The sequence below is a fragment of the Globicephala melas genome, chromosome 1 (assembly GCF_963455315.2).
Source record: "Globicephala melas chromosome 1, mGloMel1.2, whole genome shotgun sequence".
NCBI lineage: Eukaryota > Metazoa > Chordata > Mammalia > Artiodactyla > Delphinidae > Globicephala > Globicephala melas.
The window spans coordinates 56358358-56380243 of record NC_083314.1 but is presented as its reverse complement, the minus strand read 5'-3'; the positions used below and the strand labels follow the sequence as shown (position 1 = coordinate 56380243).

The window sequence follows — 21886 nt, the reverse complement described above, 5'->3', positions numbered from 1 at the left end:
ATGAATTTAAAAAGCAGTGTTTCATATGGGCCAGAATTTCTTTGATGCACCCTCATATTCTCTGGATCAAAAACTCTAGTCTGATAACCCACAGATAAATCAGCTACAGATGACTTACCAACATATACTTTATTATAGGTTTAAAATGTAAACAACTATTTGAAGAAACAAGGAAACAGTATACATTGAAAGTGAAACCTGAAATTACAACACTAGGGAAATTTAAAGGTCATCTGTCGGTAGCTGTCTTTCTGGTTGCAACTGCAGAGACCTCTGCTTACCCTGAGAAATCACTGATGTGTGGGGCTTTTGCTAGGAGTATGACAATTTCACTTTCTCCCTTGTCTGCCCTGATTGTCCCAGGAATGACGCAGAAGCCAAGAGGAGTTATTAAGAAGGAGAGTTTTACAAGCAGTGGTGTACTGGTGAATGGGTTTTCCAAAAAGAAAAGCCCTGATTTGTAGCATTTGCCAGTTCCCATGGTATAAATAGTCCCACCATGGCCAATTTCAAGGATGACTGTATTTAACAACCAGATTGTGCAATTTGTGAAAATTTAACAATCACTTCTTATGAACTAGTACTGGTCCACCCCAGCACACTACTGCTTATAACTCAACAACAATCAATATCACCAAGTTTCCATAAATATAAGTCATATAACTTTAATCTCCTGAGAAAATATACATATGCCAGAGGAATCAGGCATCCAAGCCTTTGGCCCTAAGCTACTCAGCAGACATCTTTTAAAAAAAAATTACTAAGAAGCACCGTGGCCTCAGGCTTAGTCTGCTCCCAGGCAGTTTTTCTTGCTCACAATACAAATATTTTTAACTTAGCTTTATACGGTGATACTATTAATTAACAGTGTAGCCTTTTACAAATATCCATAAATATTTTAACTTGGGTTATCACGTAATCACATTACATACCTTTCGACAAGAACCCATAAGCAGCTAGTTAATTTTGCAGAGTCCAAAACTTTAGCAGACTGTCATTGAATTGAGTGCTATTCATTCTTTTTGAAAGTTAACACATTTGACCAAGACAGGCTCTTCCAAGTGAGGAAGGGGATTTGGTTGAAATCAGTCCTGAACACGCTGTGCTCCCTGCTCCAGGCAAGGAAAGGAAAAGTTTGCTGAGAAAGGAAAGAATTGGTGTAGCTTCTCTCTAACTATGCTTGGGCTAAAAGGGAATAGACCGCCTGAAAAATCAAATCTCCTAAACTTTATAGACTTCTAATATGATAGCAGAAATACCAACCCTAGAGCTAGAACAGTGTGATACAGTGGGAAGCCCAGGGCCCCTTGTTTATCACTAGTTCTGTGGGTTGAAACAAGTTACCTATGTTCCATTTGCCTCCAAATTCTCATTGTTAAAACTGTGCCAAAAATACCTGCTCCATTAACTTCATAGAATTGTCATGTGATATATGAAAGCACTTTGCAAACTGTGCAGAGCTAGCTAAAAATATGAAATCATTACATGACAAAATACAGTAATGGTAATATCAATTTCTGGGGTAAATCTTATGATTAGTAATGATTACTCTTTCTTTACTACGGACAATGTTTAGACACATACACAAGTTCTCTTGAAGCCCTATGTGAAGGTTCAGAATGACCCTTTTGACCAGCTAGTTTTATAAAGCACCCTGCGTCCTGAGTATGATAAAATCAAGGAAAGTTCCCGAATAAAGTGCGTTCCATTCCAATGCCACCTTTGCCTCTGTCCCAACAGTTCTCAAGAGTGTTCTCTATCCTCTAATGCCATCAAATCTAAAGTGGTGTATTGCTGGCCTATCTGTGGCCACCCTCCAAGTCTGACTACTTTTTATTAGGAGGGTCTCAGAAGATGGGAATATGGGAAGAATGAAGTCAAGAAATCCGTGGCCCAAGAGTATGAGAACAAGGCCAGGCTACTGCCCTAGATCTTTTTTCATACCAGGTAAGGCTCCCATGGGAATAAGAGTTCATTTTTTTCCACCCAGGGAGTCAAGGATTAGACAAAGACACTTTGAGAAGATTCTGTCCTCTAGCCACCCGTATTCATTTTATCATGAACTAGTAAAGTGCCTTTGCTGACCTAACGTCAAGGGTACCAAATGTCTTTGGTCCTCCCTCTGAGTCTTATTCAGACAGGCATGAGAAATGAAAATCCACATGCAGAGGAGTTCTGTTTGTGTTGATCTGTATGCCCAGATGAACTGTAGGCATTGAGACTCTTCCTCCTCCATCCTACCCACTGGCATCTCTGCATGTGCTGAAGAGGACAGAGGAGACCAAATCGAGTCTCTAGGAGATGAACTGGGGATTTGCTAGCAAATAGATCCCCCAGTATGTGTTATTTTTTAGAACCTGATGTTCAGCGTTGAATATCAAGTCTATTACATCTCCAGCATGGAATTCATAAGCCCCTCCTACGTTCTGGATTGTAGAGTTGTTCGTTAGAGCTTGTATGGGGTCTTCATTCTTACGTAGCAGCGCCTCAAAAGGAGCTCGCCCCTTGTAGGCTGTATTGGGAGCCACTTGGCCGTAAATTAAATACAAACCATTCTGAAGTATTTTCAGCCTCCAATCAGCTGTCTTAGTCACACAAGAAGGCTCAGGAGAGGGCATTTGCCATTTTGAAGGTAATGGTCCTATAAGACATTTACAAGAAAGGCGGGGGAGAGAAAGCAAAAAAAAAGGAAAGCATAGTTATTTAATTATTTCATCTTCTTCCTGATTATAGTTCTTTCCTACTTACAGGATGTTTCTTTACCCGGTCTATACTAGTTCTCTCCAACCACAATTTTAGTATTTTAAGTATCTACCTACTCCTTGTTTTAGAGAAACTCCTAAGTGCATCTCTTGCTTGGGGAGTTCTAAGGAAATACATTTAGAATAGGGACACGGGTTAAGTTTTAGGGTGGCACTTCATCTCTTGTCGATCGATATTTGTGAAAGGGAAGAAAGGAGGAAGGAAGAGAGGAATCACCCGCCAGGATGGTGATGACCAAAGTTGGCAGTGCAGGATGCCTATTTGCCTTTCTCTGTGTAAATACTATTTACTATGTATCACTTTATCAATGAGATTTTTCTCATCAATCTGTATAAAATATAGCGTTCTGCTGTCACTCTCTCCCTTTACCTTGTTTTAGTTTTCTTCATAGAAGGTGTCACCATCTAGCCTATTATACATTGTTCATTTGCTTATTGTCTATCTTATACCCACTTGAATATAATGTCTTTGAGAACAAGTACTTCTCTATTTTGTCCATTGCTATATCTTCAGCACCAAAAAGAATTCCTGGTAGTACCCAGTATGTGCTCAATAAATATATCTTGATTGAATGATACAACCGTGTTCCTGAATTAGGTGCACTGTGTCTAAATTATGGCACTTTATGGGTATATATCATTCAAGATACACTTGGGATATCTTTATCCAAACCCTCCCAAAATAGCTACTGGTAAATTAATGAGTTTATAAATGGAAATTATTTGACTGTTTAAATATAAGTATCCCTGGTTTATTGCTGTCAAAGGGGATGAGGAAAGGGTCAAGACTTGTTTATTTTCATAGGAATATGTGGAATTTACATATTTTCCTAATGTTAATTGTTTTACACAGAGGTGTGATTTCAGAATCCCAGGATGTGCTTTTACCTCCCAAAACACTTAGTCTGGCCTGTTCTCTAATTCTCCATAATTTTTGTTATGGAGGCAAAGCCTTTGTCACATAATTAGAAACCTTGATTAAAAAAAAAAAAGTACCCTGGAAGAGATAACATATTGACAAATTCTTATTTGTATATAAATGTCAGATATAAGGCTCTGAGGGTAGATTCTGAAGGAGAATGAAGGAAAGATCATTAAAGGAAGAAGCAAAGTCTCCCTGTATCTCCAATGAGCCCAGAGCCCAGTAAATTTCTTCCTGCTTGACCATGTAATTGACCATAGGCAAGTCACCAGGAAGGAGTGTCACTGGTTCTCATATTTAATTCTGTGATGGGGGACACTTAAAGACCATCTGAGCATCACTTGAGGTTCTCAACTTTTACCACATCAAAAGAAAATTTCAACATATCATGAGGAGTTTCACTCCATTCACTAGAAAAACAAAAACAAATCACAAAGGCAGAGATAAGTAAAAAGAGACTCCCTAATTTCCACAAAGCAAGGAAGCCTGGCTGTTTGTTTGCACTGTATAGGAAAACAGGAGTTGAAGTTAACTCTAGAAATATTCTTCTGTCAGCTGAAAATGGGTGTTTGTTTGACCTTAAACCAGTAAACAACCCAAAATATATTCATTTCAATTTTGTATGTATTCTAAAAAATGCCCTAAGGCTCAGGACGACTGTAAACTTTAGCGTGTCTTCTAAGCAAGTACCAGGTCACTATAAAGGAAAGTGACTCAGGAGCTAAGAGGAGAAGAGAAACGAGCAGAGAAGTGACCATTCCCCTAACTCTCATTTCTCATCTATATACTTAGAAACAAAAATCGCACCCTATACTCACTCTACTGGACGCTAGCAGTATGTGAAATATGAGAATGACTTTGAGTCTGTCACAGGGAAAGGTTGTAGAAATCTGAAACTTGTGCTTATTAAAACACAGAATTAAAAGTAGATTCCTGGATCTCAGATTCCCAGGCCTATGGGAGTGCTATGCATTCCTGCCCAGAGATATGACCTTGAATGTAGTCTTCATCAGGGCATGGGCTTGTCCATCTGGTTTACCTCTGAAGCCTCAGCTCCTAGACAACTGCTTGGCACAAGATAAGCAGTTATAAATAGGAGCTGAGGGATGACTAAAATAGAATGCATGCTTTCTTAACTCTGGAGCTTGCCTTTTGCATCAAATGCTAAGGAAAGTAAAAAAGGAGGTATATGAGACATGTTACTCACCAAACTTCGCTATACAGGGCCCACTGGCAGTCTGTAGGGGAAGAAGAAGAATTGGTCAGGATGATGACAGTGTCACAACTTTCTTGATTGATTTATTTAGAGCCTCTGATTCCTGAAGCCGACTTCTTTTCCCTAGCCACATAAAGAAATCCCTCCCTCCCCCTTGTTTTGGATCTCTCAGCTTTCCTTTACAGATGGCTGGCGCCTTCCTTTACCTTTCATTACCCGGCTACCTTTTGGGTCTTCTAGGAAAAAGTTAAGAACTCCTTTTATCCACCTAATCTCTACCCACAGTGCAACTATTTGATCTTGGACTCTCCTCCTCTTGGGCTATAGAAATTTTCTATAAATAATAGTCTCTGCATCCCAGTGACTTCACAAGATGGTCCACTGGCATGTGAGAAAATAATAGAATTTCTATTTTAAATAACAAGTTAAGCTATAGAAATATTTACATTTCAGATTGATAATGTCTCCACTATTTAATATTCAGACAATCATGCATCATATACAGTGACTGAAATACCCTGAGGAGATCTCAGTTTCAAACTATTGCAACATACCACAGTTTACATGCTACAGGAATCCACCAGTGTGGTTGATTTTATAAATACAGATATTTAAACACTAAAGGCTTTAAGATACTTAGTAGTAAGGTAAGGTATACCCACACATTTTGTACCATGTAAAGTTCATTTGTTTCCTTGTGGCAAAGTGCTTAAGAGACTTTTCAGGCTTAAACATGATTATCATGTTATGAAATCCTTTTATAGGATTTCTCTGGCTGCTATGCTAGGAATAAATTAAAGGGTGACAAGAGCAAAAGCAGTGAGACAAGCTAAGAGATCAGTGTAATCATCTATGCAAGAAAGCATGGTGCCTCTGACCAAGGTGCTAGCCGTGGCAATGGTGATGTGTGATTGGAGATTGAGCCAACAGGAGTTCTGACATGGATATGGATAAGAAAATGAGAAGAGACAAAGATGACACCAAGATTTGGGGCACGAGTAATTAGAAAGATAAAACTGTTAATCACTGAAATGAGCAAGATTTAAGAGGAGTAAATTGGGGGGAAAAGAGTCATGAGTTCATTTTTAAACATGTCAAGTTTGTGATGCTTATTAGATATACAGGTAGGAGTGTCAAGAAGGTAGTTATATCTGTAAGGATGGAATTTAAGGAGTTCTGATAATAAGAGTCTTCAGCTTCTGTGTGGTGCTTAAAGATATGAGACTGTATAAGAGCATCAAGTCAGTGGGTAAAGACAGACAGGAGTACTGGGGCACTGCAATGTTTAGAGGTCAGGAAATAAGAAAGAACCCGCAAAGGAGCCTACGAAGGAAAGGCCACCTTGGTAAGGATTTTAATTATAGACCGTGGAATTTAAGTTGTCTAAGGAAGGAAGAAAAATCATGAATGGAGTGATGGGACAGTATATTTTTTAATTTTATATTTTTTATATAGCAGGTTCTTATTAGTTATCTATTTTATACATATTAGTGCATATATGTCAATCCTAATCTCCCAGTTCATCCCACCACCCTGCCCCCAACTTGGGACAATATTATTTTAATTAAAAAAAAAGAACTTTGCACTATTGAACAATGAATTTAAAATTTAGTGTCATAACACGGTAAGCACACTCAAAAATGCATTCTTCCATTTTGATCTATATTTCTTCATGAGGTAATTTTTCAGTTACGACGGTCAAAAAGGCAACCATAAGGTAAATTAACCTAGACTATAACTTTCAAATTATTATATTAAAAAGTGTTAAACTAAGATTAAGAAAATAAACACATTTATCAAATTACTTTACTAAAATATTTCAATTATTTTAGAAATCTTTATATTATATATTTGCATATTATATAAATATAACATTTTGGTAAAAGCAAAATAGTTTTGCACTGTGGATAAACAACATTAAGCATATTATTTGGTTCATCCTTATAAATTTCTATTGTGTATCTTTTAATATACAGAGTATTAGAACTTGTATAAATAAAACTTACAATAAATTAGCATATATATTGGGATTGTACTCAAGAACATTTTGTTGATAGAGAGGTGCAATAGAAAAGGTTGGGAAGTCGCTGTTCTAGGAGATAAATCACTGGATTCCTACAATTTCCTTTGCTCTTGCAATTATTTCATCCTTACTTTGGGATTTCTTAGAAGAGATGTTAAAATTCAATTTAGTTTAACCCATAATAGGCATGTGATAGGGACTCAACTTCAATTCTCTCACTTATAAAATGGGGGAAATAGCAGCACCTAGCCTATTGAGGTTGTTTATGGGTTTAAATGAGGTAATTCTTTTTTTTTTTTTGTGGTACGCAGCCCTCTCAACTGTTGCGGCCTCTCCTGTTGCGGAGCACAGGTTCTGGATGCGCAGGCTCAGCGGCCATGGCTCACGGGCCCAGCCGCTCAGCGTCATGTGGGATCTTCCCAGACCAGGGCATGAACCCGTGTCCCCTGCATCGGGCAGGCGGACTCTCAACGACTGCGCCACCAGGGAAGCCCTAAATGAGGTAATTCTTATAAAGGATTTTGCCCAGATATTCTGTCTTGTCCTGCTTATTATTAGTGTTTTGATAATGATGCTGATTATAATGAAGAATTAAAAACTTTAAGCACCTGCATTCCCAACATTATACTAGCACTGTAAGCAAGAGAAACTAATGTCATCTGTGGTCCTCGCCTCTTAAAAAGTTTATCATCTTTCTAGAAAGACATGATTAAACACATGAAGGGATTAGATAACAATCTAAATATAAAAGAGTTCCAAAATCTGTGCCACAGGTAACATCTATGTTGTCTACTCTCATGTATAAAGAGTGTGAGGAGAAGCCTAATGCCACAGACAAATTAATTACCAGAGGCAGAAATCCTGGATACTGCAGAAATCCTGTAGGCTGCTTTCATGTCTATTTAGAACTACAGAAACCACCACTGTGCTATTCTGTCATTATTGCCACAAATGAAAATCTGTCTAATCACAAAAATCCTCTGTTTGGTAGTGAGGCATAGTCCTGGGTTGAGGAAGTGGAATAGATAAGCAAGGAATACCCATTTTGTTAAAAGTCTTTTTTAACTTTATCTTCATTGTAAAGTCATTAATAATAATGGTGTAAATATGAATCGCTACCATCCACTGAGAGCCTACCATGGGTCAGGCACTGTACTATCTCATTCATTCTTACCACAACTCTGTGAAATAACCAACACACACATTTTCAGATGAGGAAATGAGGAGAAGGATTATGTAACTAGCCCAAGGTCATGCAGCTGATGAGAGGCCAGGCTAAGATCCAAACAGAGCCTGACTCAAAAGTCTCACTCCTGCTGCTCTGTGGAGCAGTTTGTATTTCTAATTTTGGTGACGTTTGAAAGGAGTGGGTATCCACTTATAAAGAAGCATATGGGACTTTCTGTTTAGTTTAGTTAATTTATTTTTGCTTAGAAGGAGCAGTTGCTCTTGTAACCCCATTGTGATTTAAGCCCAGATTTACATACTTGGGGTAATAAATAATAATTATTTCTCCGAACCAACTCTAATCAGATCATCATTTGGAAATAGAATCTACTCTGCTTTTAAGTACAAGCACAACTTTCCCTTTGGAAAGTAGCCTTCACTTCATTGAAGCAGGGGACTCTCCTGACATTTGGTTTCTTAGAGACAATTTCTGTGAGGTTATTTTTATCTAGGGATGGACCAACTCCTTGGGCTCATAACCGATTCTTTCAGTGAAACGTCTTCTGAATGAAGAGGGGGAAAAAAGAAAAAAAGAATTCTCCCAAGGAAATTTCTGTTGATTGATTTCGAAGGAGCCAACCTTCCTGTCTAACACTTTTTGGATTAGTGCCTAGAGAGGCTGGAAAGTGGGATTTTGTATATAAAAACCAGAGTGGAGACTAAAATAATGTAAATTGCAAGGTCGTGGAGCATTATGAGGAGGTGGAAGTGGCCACCTCATAATGACCCACCAGCCATTCAGTCCTCTTTTCCAAAAATACTAATCTGTGGCCAATAGGGAAAAATAAGTGCAGGCAAGTGAAAAGTGGAATACAGGAGCTAATATCATTCCACTGTCAGTCAAGCCTCCCTGGCATCCTGTCAGGATAATATCCTGAAAACCTTTCAAACGTCCCCAAATTTGGTACAAACTCTGGGCTATTCCTTTAGAGGCAGAACCTTTCATGGAGAAGCTGCAATATTGTCTAGGAGACAGAATCTGGAATCAGAGTTCAAACACAGGGGATTGATCAAATTCAGTTCTGGCAAGAAGTATCCTAGTATGAGCCCTCCTCCTTCCCTTTGCAAGAGCAGTTGTGTGCCTTTGAGAAAGGCACTTTCCTTCTCTCCCAGGCACTGGTTCCCCAGTCACACACAGGAAATGATGACACCTAGAACATATCCTGTGTGCTTCACAGTCATCTGGCTAATAGGATGTGATGTTTGGGGAAAGAAAAGGCACTTCCAGATTTAAGCTGTTGCTATTCTCACCCTTCCCCTTCTTCAGAAATCTAAACACTCAGAATTCCTGACAAGTTTTTTTTCTGCTCAAAGCTTAACTGTTCCAGAAAGTTCAGAGTTCTGCTTGATACATTCCTGAGACAGTGCGGATGTGATTACAAATTCCTCTGTTGTACTCACTTGTGTACAAATTAATGGGCTACTTGTGTAAAAACTTGCCCAAAGCTATACTTGCCCTAAGTTAACATCAGCAACTATAATGTACTGCTTCCTCCTGTATCTCTTCTCAAGTGCTTTCAAATATCTGAAGTAGTAAAACCATATCTTTGAAATTTTAACTGACCAATCCCCCTTAGAAAAATGTTTCTACAGTCACTGATTTCATATCACAGCCCCTTCTGAGATGGGCATGTACTACCTTATTCTCTGCAAGGCTCAGAATCTTTAGATGTACCCAGGAATTGGCTAAATCCTAAATTAAATAAAGCATTTCTTATTTTCTTTTTGGTCAATGCTATGTAGTCAACAGTCACATTTCTACTAAGAACCTCATGTACCTACCTCCCTTCCCTTCCCTAGACCCACAACTTGGACTGGAGCTCAGTGGGAAATTCCTGATAAGCATCAGGGCCTTCCCAAATAAAGTATTTCCTCTTTCCTCCATGAAGCCTTCCCTGATCAACCTAGCCCAAAGTCATTGACCCCCTCTTGACCTCCTAAAGCATTTATGTTCTATACTGTCCTTAGCTAAGTTATTAATCACTGTATTTTATAGCTAGAAGGGACATTGTAATGAACAAATCCATTTGCCTACCACCATTTTTCAGATGAAGAAACTGAGAACCAGAAAGATTAGATACCTTTCAGATGCATACAGCTTGTTATTGAGAGACATAGAATCTGTATCTTCTTACTCCTAGTCCAGTGCCATTTCCCTCCTCAAAGATATGCTAACCATCTGTAACTTACCTTATTGTCTTTTATTATCTTTTTGTGTCTTTTTCCTCAGTAAGAGTGTAGCTTGCACCCCATTCCTTGAGGGCAAGCATCGTGTTTTACATCTTATTCCACCAAGAGCAGAGTTCCAGAAAACACTCCACAGGCATCTGTCAACTGACTGATTTAACTGATCCCATCTAACTTAGTTCTGCAGCTAACATTTAGTATTTTCTACTACCTTTCATCTTAAACACTTAGATAAGCCTCAAAAGCCATATTGCCGTGACAAAATTGGAATTATATTTACATTATCTGTACCCACATGACTCTTTCTTCCAACTAGCTCTAACAGTACTGAGTGACAATGATAATACCTAGACTTATAAAAGAAAAAAGGAGTATAATAAATAGCAACCTTAGGTACTGTTGTCTCCTTACCTTGAGTGGAAGAAAAGTAAAGATTAGTGTACTGAAGGAGCAAAGTAATAGCAAAATAACTATTGTTGAGTAGAGTAGCCATTTCTTCCAGGATGGTCTCTGTGCTCCTTGAGGACTTGAATGGCCTAAAGGCATAATCTCCACGTGGCTCAAACTCATTCTTTGCAGGAATGAGAGCTGTGGAAAACAAACATTCACAAGTGATGAGCACAGTCAGTTTTGTAGTATTATGGTAATTAGTAGTGGGTGTAAGAGGCGGGGTTTTCCTTCTGATTCTGTGTGTTGGAAAATGATACTCATAGGCTAAGTGCTGAATCTCATTTGGCACCAGGCCAAATGCACTGAAAGGAACAGAGGGCTAAAAGCCAACACAAACACAGAGGACAAAATACAAAACAAAACAAGAGAAGTTAAGAGGGGGGAGAAAAAATTATTTCCTGACGCAAGAGGAACTATGGAACTGTGCAGTATTACAAATTATTCCAGATAAGAAAATCACTGTTTGTAAGAAAAAATAAAGTTCAAGATTAAGCCCTATCATACTCCAAATATCATATATGTGTGAGGCAGTAGATCAGGGAGCTAGGGAGACTGGAATGCATGGTTTGGAAAAAACAGTTCCATCAATTTCTAGTGTATAAAATGTGTTCATTCTGAGTGTGTTTCATGTTTGGTAATTGCAATCATTGTTGCTTTTGTTGTGGTCATCCATTTACAGTGCTTGGTGTCAGTTTATTTATCTCTTGTAAAAATAAAATACAGTGTGTGTGAAAAAAAAAAAGTGTGTTCGTTCTGAGATGGTCTCTAGAAAACACCAAGTGTATTACTAGAATTTAATTTTTAAAATATGTCAATACGAGAAGCTTAATTCTTTTATGTCTCACCATTTAAAAACTCTGAAAATTCAATGCTGGCATCAAATAGAAATTAAGTTATCATACAAAAGGACATATTCTTGCACCCTGTCCTCCAGTCTGAGCTTACATTCTATTCCAAAAACCTTGAGTTTTCTTCCTGGCACCAAAAATACCAATTTACTACAAAATTGAGGAAGTTCCCTGGTTCTCTGTACCTCAGTCTTTCCATTTGTTAAATGGAATGCCTACCTTTTCTTTTTACCCAGTGCCAGAATCATGTTCTAGAAAGAACACGGACTTTTAAATCAGACAGACCTGAGAGGGGGGGCCTGGTGTTGCCCAGCCCTTATCTGCTCAGTGGCCTGCAGCATGTTACTTGACTCCTTTGTTTCCTTCCTTGTAAATGGAGAAAATTTCCACTTCATAAGGCTTTTTCGAGAATGAAATAGATGTGAACGTTTGGCTCATAAGAAGTGTTCCATAAGTGTTTCTCCACCCTTCTGAGAGATGTTAAGACTGAATCAATTATGAAATTCTAGAACAGAATGATTTTTTTAACATTTGCCACAGGGTATAACTCAACTGAAGTTCATTTAAATAAAAGGAGGTAAAATGAAAGTATTTTGAAGAAAAAATTTCTCATCTAAGAGAGAATCAAAGATGTTTTAAATTAGGGAAAAAGCCTAGAGATTGAACATCCTCATTTCTGAAAGAGGACGCTAAGGATAATAGAAGTTGAGAGGTGTATCACACCACTAATGGCTGGGTAACAGTGGAGTGGGGACCTGAGCCCAGGGATACTGTCTTTTAACCCAATCATCTTTTTTTTTTTTTTTTTTTAGTACCACACTAATTGTAGCAATATTTCTCACTGAGTTGTCAGATTTAACATGGCTCTATTTTATCTTGATCAATAAAGTATCTCTGAAGAAAAGTCACTGAGTCACACAGGAATAATTTTTTAATACAACCATGTTTTGTGGCTCTCTCCTAGATGCTGTGATGCAGAGGTTAACAGCAAAATGACTCCAGAAGAGTGATGCATTCTACCTACAACTCTTCCCTTGTATCATGTCTGAAATGCATACGCACCAGCACAGAATTTAAAACTGATTACTGAAAAGTCAAACTATTTCCTCTGTGTTTCTCATTTGTTCCTTCTCCTAATTCCTCTCCAAATTTTAGATGCAAGTGCCTCTGCTTGCTCAATTCAGTAAATATTTATTTAAATAAGGAACTGTTCCAAATAAAGTCCAGTTCCTTCTTCTGCCCTTAACTAAGATTAGGCTCTGGAATATCCTGTTTAATTAGTTTAACCTTCTGAACATATCTTTAAAAAGATGACATGCTTATCTCCAGAAGAATACATTCCAAGCACAAGGAACTATAGTCAATATCTTGTAATAACCCATAATGGAAGAGAATGTTAAAAGAAGAACATAAATATTTGTATATATATGTATAACTGAACCACTGTACTGTGAGAGAGCATTAGATACACATTGGATTCCTCCAAAATCAGGTCTGCAGTCCCTGCCACGTTCCCCTTATACACTATTTACCATGACTTTATGCTTGTGATAGTGTATGGCATGGCATATTCAGTGAAAAATATTCAGTGTGTCAGAACTCAGGAGCACTACACAGCTGATTTTGCCTACTCTAGATATCAGAGTATTTGTTGTTGGAACAAATAAGGCCCAGGTGGCCTGAAGATACATACATAAATGGATGATAGGTAAGAGGAAATAGACAGACATAATACATAAATATGGTTTTAAACTTGGAATTTTATGAAGGCAACAACAGTCTGTGTTAAGATTAATAAACGCCTACTCTGTAAAGAGAATTGTGTAAGCTCTATACATAGATATATACGTACACATATATATATTTACATACATATACATATTTACATATTATATGTACAATAAATTCTAAAAGTTATATGGAGTTATATAACTCTCCAGATCATTTTCTCTAAGGAACTAATAACAACTCTAACCAGGGTGGTCTAGGAAACAGTTTGAATTAAAATTATGTTTTTCTTCCACCACTTGGGGATCCTCTTCTATACCCTAAATTCTCTTGTTCTGTGCTGTTTTTGCATGTCCATTTTTTGGGAGCCCTTCCCAAATTCTTCATTGTTTGTCTATGTTTTACTGAATCTAGTACAGTCTTTAAGCAACAAGTCTATTGACAAATTTCCATGGAAGCCTTCCTGTTCCAGGCACCTGCCTTACCACTAATCTCTGAGAAAGGCTGTGTGGGGTTGTATGTCCCTGTCTAGCCGGAGTTCTCTCTGTGAGTGGCTTCTTGTTGTCTTGGGGAGGTGTGGGGGGCTGTCCTCTCTGGCCTAACCAGTATTGTGTCAGTATCCCGGCCATGGAAGGAGCATCTTAAACACATTTTGCTGGGAAGGATTACTTCCTGCTTGGAATCTGGACTGAAAATAGATTTTCCGTTATGCAACATGGCATAACACTTCCTAATTAAAACCATCAAACATCACCCTAGAAGCCGTAATGACAGGGATTTGCTATTAAAGCATATCTTGCCCAATATCAAATGGATCGCCAGAGAACTATATTTCACCTATCAACCAAATTAAATAAGAGGGTCTTAATATTCCTGAGATTAAGCATCTCCCAAATCTCCTGGATTTCCTTGGGTAGCCCTGGCAGATGGGGATGGGAGAGGTATTTTTCCCTTTATGATTCAACTTGTTTTCCTCATTTGACAAACTACCACACACGAGCTCCACCAGTGGAGAACAATCAGCACATTCACTGTATTCGACACCCAACTGTGACATGTGTTCATACAGAAATCTGGGAGACACTCTCTTCTGGTTTTCCATTTTTAGTACTGGTCTTAACACCATCCAATTTAGATACTCTGGCTCATGGCTAGATTGGTTGGTTTGGGCACTGAGAACCTACATGAGTAAAGAAAGTTTTGGTTTTTCTACATGAAATGATTCCAAAATATAGCAAAAGAACGTTACCCCCTTGCTCATTTAGAAAATATTACTGACTGCCTTCTATGTACCAAGTATGTAAAGAACTTAAGTACTAATAGAAAAGGGCCAGTCCATATCTTCAAATTTCTTATCACTTTTGGTTTGGTTTGGTTTTTAAAGGTAACTAGGGAAAGAGACAAATATACAAAGCAATATGAGGAGAAGTGTGTAATAGGACAAGAACCAAATACCTGACCTCACTTGGGTTAAGGGGAAGTTTTATAAAGGAGGTGATGACTAGGCTGATATATACGTCTAAAAAGACGTTACCAGGTGAAAAAAACCTCATAATATCCCACTCCCCTAAGCTAATCAATTTGTATAAATTTACTAATATGATATATATTGATAATATATATTTATATATTATGCTATCAGCAACTTATGTATGCTATCTATAGTACAATGTGTGTGTATATATATATATATATATATATATATATATATATATATATATATAGTGTGTGTGTAGTCTTACAGTGTTTTCAGGCACTTTACTTGGCAATGGAGAAATCAGGAGTATGACAGGACCTCTGATCTTAAGGAATCCATTGTCTGGTAATTGCTGGTTCTCTTACATTTGAGTCTTCTAAACTTGCATTGAAAACATGTTTCAATTTCAAGACAAGTTTCACTTATTTCTCTTTTCTTTCTGTATGATTTTATGTCACTTTCCCAATTTCCTAAGTGCGAATTGCCAAGGCATCTGGAGATGTTCAGGCCAAGATACTTGTCTATCTGGTTTGAGGACTCCAGCCCTGAATGGATGTCTCACTATAAAGAGGAAATCTCAGGCTGGTATGCCAATGGAAAAAATGCTGAATCACAGACAACACTGTGGAATGCTGCTTGATGAAGTGGTGCCAGCTGAAGGTAGCAAGCAACTTCCATTAGCTAAATAAAGAATAAACAACCCTGAAGAGGAAGCTGTGAATATTATGGAAAGATAAGGCCTAACGTATTTCAGGTCCTTCATCACCCAGCAAGCCTAAGGGAAATCTCTTTGGCTGAAAGTAAGGATATTCTCCACCCAACACATACACGGCCTCTTACATCCTCTCCTGGTCCCTCATCTCATGAATTCCTAGATTTTGTCATGTACCAGCTGCTCTGACGGCAACACCACTGAGTGTTGATTTCAAATGTAAACCATAAAAAAAAGAAGATAGAAAATTATAAAGAGTAAAAACAAGAAAAATATATATTAAAAGCCTATTCTCTTCCAGTCACTGTTTAAAGTTTCACATGCATTATTAGGTTTATTTAATCTTCACAACATTAGAAAGTAGCCCTTATTAGTCCCATTTTACAGATGAGAAAATTGAGGTTAAGAGGTGTTTAAGAACCAAAGTCACAAAACTACTAAAATTCAAATCCAAATCTGTCTAACTCTAAACCCTATTTTTTCCATTCTGTCTTGATGCATTAATAAGTACCTGAACATGGCTTTAGTAGGCGAAGAATTTTAAAATGAGAAACAATTTACAATGTTAAGGATCCTTATGTGCTCCATTTCTGAATATGATATCTACTAATATATCTTTTGAAGAAAAAGCTCTTACTAGATAGTACTATCTTTTTCAAACAGGCATAATTCTTTGCTTTGTCTTTGTCATGCTTTGTCATTTCAAATTCTTCCTTTTATTCCTTCTTAATCTCAAAATGACTCAGGTTTCCAGACAGAGCCAGAGTTGAAATCAAATTTTAAATTAGGATAAAGACAGTACTTGCTATTTCCAGTTCCAAAACTATTTCCAGCCAAAAAATTTCCTTAAGCAATTTTTCTTAGCAAAAAAGAGAAAAAGAAACCCTTTATACTTTAATACTGTATATATAGCAAGCATTTACTTTACATTTTATCCATATTAGTTTAAGGAAGAGAGTAATAGTAAAATTTGTGGGCAAATACAGAGTCAGAGAGAGTATTAATTAAAAGAGAAATTTAGAGCCAAGTAGAATTGTGGGAACCCAAAGGACGGGTTAGTTGTGGTAGTTTAAACATAGAAGAAAATAGAGGTCCTCGAAGGCTTAAAGGGAAGATAGGACAGTAACTGTGGTAAAGATGACAGATGATTTCAACAATCATTAGTCATTCATGAATATGCTGAAAACACAAAGACTGGTGTGAAGATTCTTCTGATAGTAACAATGTTGACAGCAATCACAGCATCAACAATAGCTAACCTTGTTTGAGCACCTTCTGTCTTTTAAGTAGGAGTTGATCAGCCCATAATAAAGACTTGACCATGCTGATATGAAGTCAACCAAGTTGTAAGACCTTTTTAGGTTCAGAGTAGGAAATATGCAAATTCACCATCAATTTGTATTTATATGAACACATAAAGTATGTGGTTTGCAAGTGAATGGAGGGACAAGAAAACTTAATGGTATGGACTTTTGAAATGAATGAGCTAAGGAAGGGAGAAATGGTTCCTGGCTTTTCCAAGTCCATCCTGCCTTTGTCTACCTCAGTCTCATATAGTGGCTTGAAGCTCGTGGACATGGGGAGGCAAGAACTTCCCAGCTTATATTGCTCTGCAGTGTTTTGAGGTAGGAGAAAGAGCTTTAGGAAAGCACCTAAATTTTCCCATTATTACTCTCATCCTTAAATTAATATGAAGGATAAAATTTTAAATAAATGCACACATATTATAGTTCTATTCATTTCCAATCACATAATAAAGTAGCCAGATTTCTTAAGTATTTATTTAGTTGCTTATTTCACACACAAAGAAAATGGCAGAATATTTGGACGCTTCTGAATCTAAAGTTGAAACCAAGCAGAACCCTGTGCACACCCGCACCCCCCCCCCCGCCCGCCCCTCCTCTCTATGTCCCCTGCCTTTTGTTTGTAGAAAAGTTGAAATCTCCCAGGCCTCCCTGAGTCACAAATGAGCAGGCTCAAGCAGTTAATGATTAGGACAATAGAGTTGTAACATGGAGGAGCCAATTTCGACTCCATGTTTCATCTGTTTCTTTGACTTTAACCTTCGCTTTTAGTTGCTTTTGTTATTATAATCATACATAATGGCCTTCCCTCTGGGGAACCCTACCCACCTGTGGGTAACTGCAAGAAAGAAGAAATTAACACATCCCCTCCCTGAGGATGGCCATTCCAGGAGATGTTTTGCAAGACTGATGGCCCTTTTTACTCTTCTTCCCTGGCTCTCCCTCTCTATTGTGCCTTTTTTACTTTACTTCCTTCTCTGATTCTATAAAAAACTGACCCCAATAAGATGTTTTTTTGGGGACCCTAATCCGCCATCTTCTTGGTCTGCCGGCTTTCCGAATAAAGTCGTATTCCTTGCCTCAACACCTCGTCTGCCAATTTATTGGCCTGTCGTGAGGCGAGCAGAGTGAGCTTGGACTCAGAGTCACAGACTCTTTCAGTGCCTGATGCACATTCCTGAGTTGTTTTACAGATACTATAACTGCCACCAGAGGAAAACGCTAACTGCACGTTAACCAGACTGTAACCATGACATAAACTGCTCCATCTTGAGCAGTACTGAATCTATGGCTAGCACAATTCCAAGAACTGGCCTCAAGAGAATGGGATTAACACTATAGCTCATAATAATCTATATCTTTGTGGGCATCAAAATAATTGTAGCTTGCTTTGCCCACATATGTAAACAGGCAACTAAAACTGTCAACAAAGAGATGCTACAAACACATGTTTACTTCTTCCACTCTAAGAATACAAAGCCCTATGTCAGCATGAAGAAGTTACAGAAGACAGACCTTTGCCCATAATTCCATAGAAATGGAATGATGTCTGAGAGTGAGGATTTGTAAGCAGCTTTTTGCAGGAAAGAGCTCTTTGCAGGAAAGAGCTCTCTGCAGGAGATCCCTTTTGTCTTGTCACTTTAGCAAAGCTATATTTTAACTAACTTCTGACCTAAGCACATCTTTCAGATCTTTTGATCACACAAAGCCTTGTCTAACCTGTTGGTTCTTTCCTTAGATCAAAGAAACAGAAGTGAAGAATAAGTAATTAACAGATGACGAGATCTTTTCTCCAGCTTCCCGTTCAGTACTCTCATGAACAAACTGTGTGAACAAGATAGCATCTATAGAAAGATCACAAGGAGTCAACAGGCCTGCACCCAGTGGGAGATGGTGATGAATCTGACCCTCTATCTCAATGATTAACTGAGATTACTTCCCCTTTTTCCCTTTAAAAACTTTCATGGCCAAACAGAATCTTCAGAGTTGGTCCTAGGACATGAGTCCACCTTCTCCTCAGATTGCTGGCCTTCTGATTAAAACAACCTCTCCATTCCTACCAGCACTTGTCTCGTAAGTATTGATTTTTGAGCAGCAAGCATCAGACCTGAGTTTGGTAACAAAATGTGAGTGTACAGATGGTATCATTGGGATGTTCTTTTGTCATCTTGTAATCCTAGAATGTAAAAGCTGGAAAGGATTATTTTAACTCCCTCAATTTTCCATTGAGGGAACTGTGGACACAGAGAGAGCCTACTTAAGACTCTTGATGAACTAATACTATTTCTCAAAGTACTTAAATACCTAGTTAGAAAATATTGAAGTGCTATTTCTGGTCCAAGATGTTGATATAGGAGGCTCCTGAACTCTCCTCTTCCCACAGACACACAAAATACACAACTACCATGAAACAATTCCCTCTTAAAGAAATTTGAAAACTAGCTAAGCAACTCCTACATATTGGATGAATGAGAAAAAAACCCACATTGAAACTGGTAGGAAAGGCTGAGACACAGTCTCACCATAAACCCCATCCCCAGTATAGCACCATACCATTGGGAGGGAATCCCCAACTCCCAGTTTCTCCATGAGGAGCAAAGGATTTGGACTCCCTATCTAGCACCCCAACTTTTAAGACTCCCACCTGAGGAGTGGGCCCCCAAAGCGCCTAGCTCTGAAAGCCAGTGGGGCTTGCACCCATGAGACCCACAAGACTACAGCAAACAAAGAAAATAGTTTTTAACAGGTTCTAGAGGACTCTAGTGGCTATCCCCTCTGGGTTTATCAGGAACAGACAAAAAAATGCCCAACTTCTAGTCTTTCCTTGAAAAAGACCTATTTACATACATTAAAAGCTGCTGCCTGAGGACCAGACCTCTCTTTTAGCACACATCTAGGGGCTAAATGCCATTCTCCCCAGAGACTAGGGAAGCATCGGAGGACTTCCCCACCTTGTCTCTCTAGCTTGCTCCAAATTGTTAATATCTCCCAGAAAGGAGGTTGTACACACATCTTTAGTTTTAGCTGCTGCTACATAAGAGACAAGCCCCTAGATCACCTGGCTCTGATAGCCAATGGGGCTTGCCTGTGAAATTCCCATAGGACTGTAGCAAACAAAGAAACAGTTCTGCTCACAGGGCTCAGCACAGAGTGAGCAGGCAAAAAAAAAAAAAAAAATGCCCATCTCCCAGGCTTCCCCTGAAAAGGGTCTATTTGAATACTTTAAAAGCTGCTGCCTGAGGATCAAACTTCTAAATAACACACATCTAAGGACTGACAGATTTTCCCTGGAGGCCAGGGAAACCTATTGACATACCCTGCCCTCTCCCTCTTGCTAACACTAAGCCACTAATATCACCCTGGAAGAAGCTTGTACACATGTCTGGTGCCCCAGCTTTGGCAGCTGCCACCCAAGAAATAAGCCTCTGGGTCACTGACTCTCATAGTCAATGGATCTTGCATTCCCAAGTCCCACAGGACCGTATCAAAGAAAGCAGTGCTTAGTGGGTATAGGAGCCCCACCCACCCCCGATTCTATATACCACCCCCGATTCTATATACCACCCCCGATTCTATATACCGGGGCCAAATGCAGAAGGAGGAGGCAAAAGTTCCCATCTCCCAGTTTAATCCCTGGAAGGGGCCTAACTACATACTTTCCGAGAAGCTGCCTGAAGGTCCAGCTTTCAATCAACCTGAATCTAGGTGCTGATGCAATCCTCCTTTTGGGACACTGACAGGTCTTAGCACACCCTCAATTATAGGGAAGCCCAAAGACAAAGAACATGCCTTGGACAATCAGAAAAGTTTGAGAGATAAGCAAGAGCTCAGGCTGGGCTGACTGACAAGGTTCATCGTACATGAGACCACTCTGTCAAGACTGGGAGAGGTGGCTGTTTTATCTAATGTGCAGAAATCAACACAGAGAATCAAGGAAAATTAAGAAACAGAGGAATATGTTACAAAAAATAACAAGATAAAATCCAGAAACAGATCTTAATGAAATAGAGACATGATTTACATGATAGAGAGTTCAAAAATAGCAGTCATAAAGAAGCTAACCAAAGCCAGGAGAACAATCCATGAATAAAGTGAAAACTGCCGTAAAGAGAGAGAAAATATTAAAAAGTATCAAAGAGAAATCACACAGTTGAAGAATGAAATAACTGAACTGAAAAATTCTATACAGGGGTAGACTAGTTCAGGTAGAAGAAAGGATTAGTGAAATGAAGATGACACAGTGGAATTCATCCAATCAGAGAAGCAAAATGAAAAAGAATGAAGATAGCTTAAGGGATTAATGATATAACATCACACTGACCAATATACACAGTATAGGGGCCCCAGAAGGAGATGAGGGAAGGAAGGACAGAAAGCTTATTCAAAGGAATAACAGTTAAAAACTTCCCTGATCTGGGGAAAGAAACAAACATACAGATGCCGAAGGCCGAGAGACTTCCAAATACGATGAATTCAAACAGACCCACACTAAGCACATTATAATTAAATCACCAAAAGTTAAAGACAAGGAAAGAAAAGACAAAGACAAAGTTCAAGAAAAAAAACAACTTGTTGAGTATGGATTCTGGGAGAAGGGGAAGATGGCGGGAGAGTAAGACGCGGAGATCACCTTCCTCCCCACAGATACACCAGAAATATATCTACACGTGGAACAACTCCACAACAGCTACTGAACGCTGGCAGAAGACCTCAGACCTCCCAAAAGGCAAGAAACTCCCCACGTACCTGGGTAGGGCAAAAGAAAAAAGAATAAACAGAGACAAAAGAATAGGGACGGGATCTGCACCAGTGGGAGGGAGCCGTGAGGGAGGAAAGGTTTCCACACACTAGGAAGTCCCTTTGCGGGTGGAGACTGCGGGTGGTGGAGGGGGAAGCTTCGGAGCCACAGAGGAGAGCGCAGCCACAGGGGTGCGGAGCGCAAAGCAAAGAGATTCCAGCACAGAGGATCGGTGCCAGCCAGCACTCACCAGCCCAAGAGGCTTGTCTGCTCACCCGCCGGGGTGGGCGGG

At 38.9% G+C, this 21886-nt stretch overlaps 1 protein-coding gene across 4 annotated transcripts in view; it reads right to left on the bottom strand.

The window, feature by feature from the left end:
• Window positions 1-206: 206 nt before the first annotated feature.
• Window positions 207-21886, bottom strand: part of TNFSF18 (TNF superfamily member 18) — a 389686-nt gene continuing 368006 nt past the window's right edge. For all 4 annotated transcript variants that reach the window (XM_060296286.1, XM_060296292.1, XM_060296288.1 and 1 more), the window contains 3 exons: window positions 10749-10925; window positions 4892-4922; window positions 207-2641 (listed from right to left, as the gene is read on the bottom strand). In XM_060296286.1, coding sequence (XP_060152269.1) covers window positions 2295-2641; window positions 4892-4922; window positions 10749-10925 — 555 coding nt within the window. In that variant the 3' untranslated portion in view covers window positions 207-2294. The remainder of the gene's footprint in view (window positions 2642-4891; window positions 4923-10748; window positions 10926-21886) is intronic.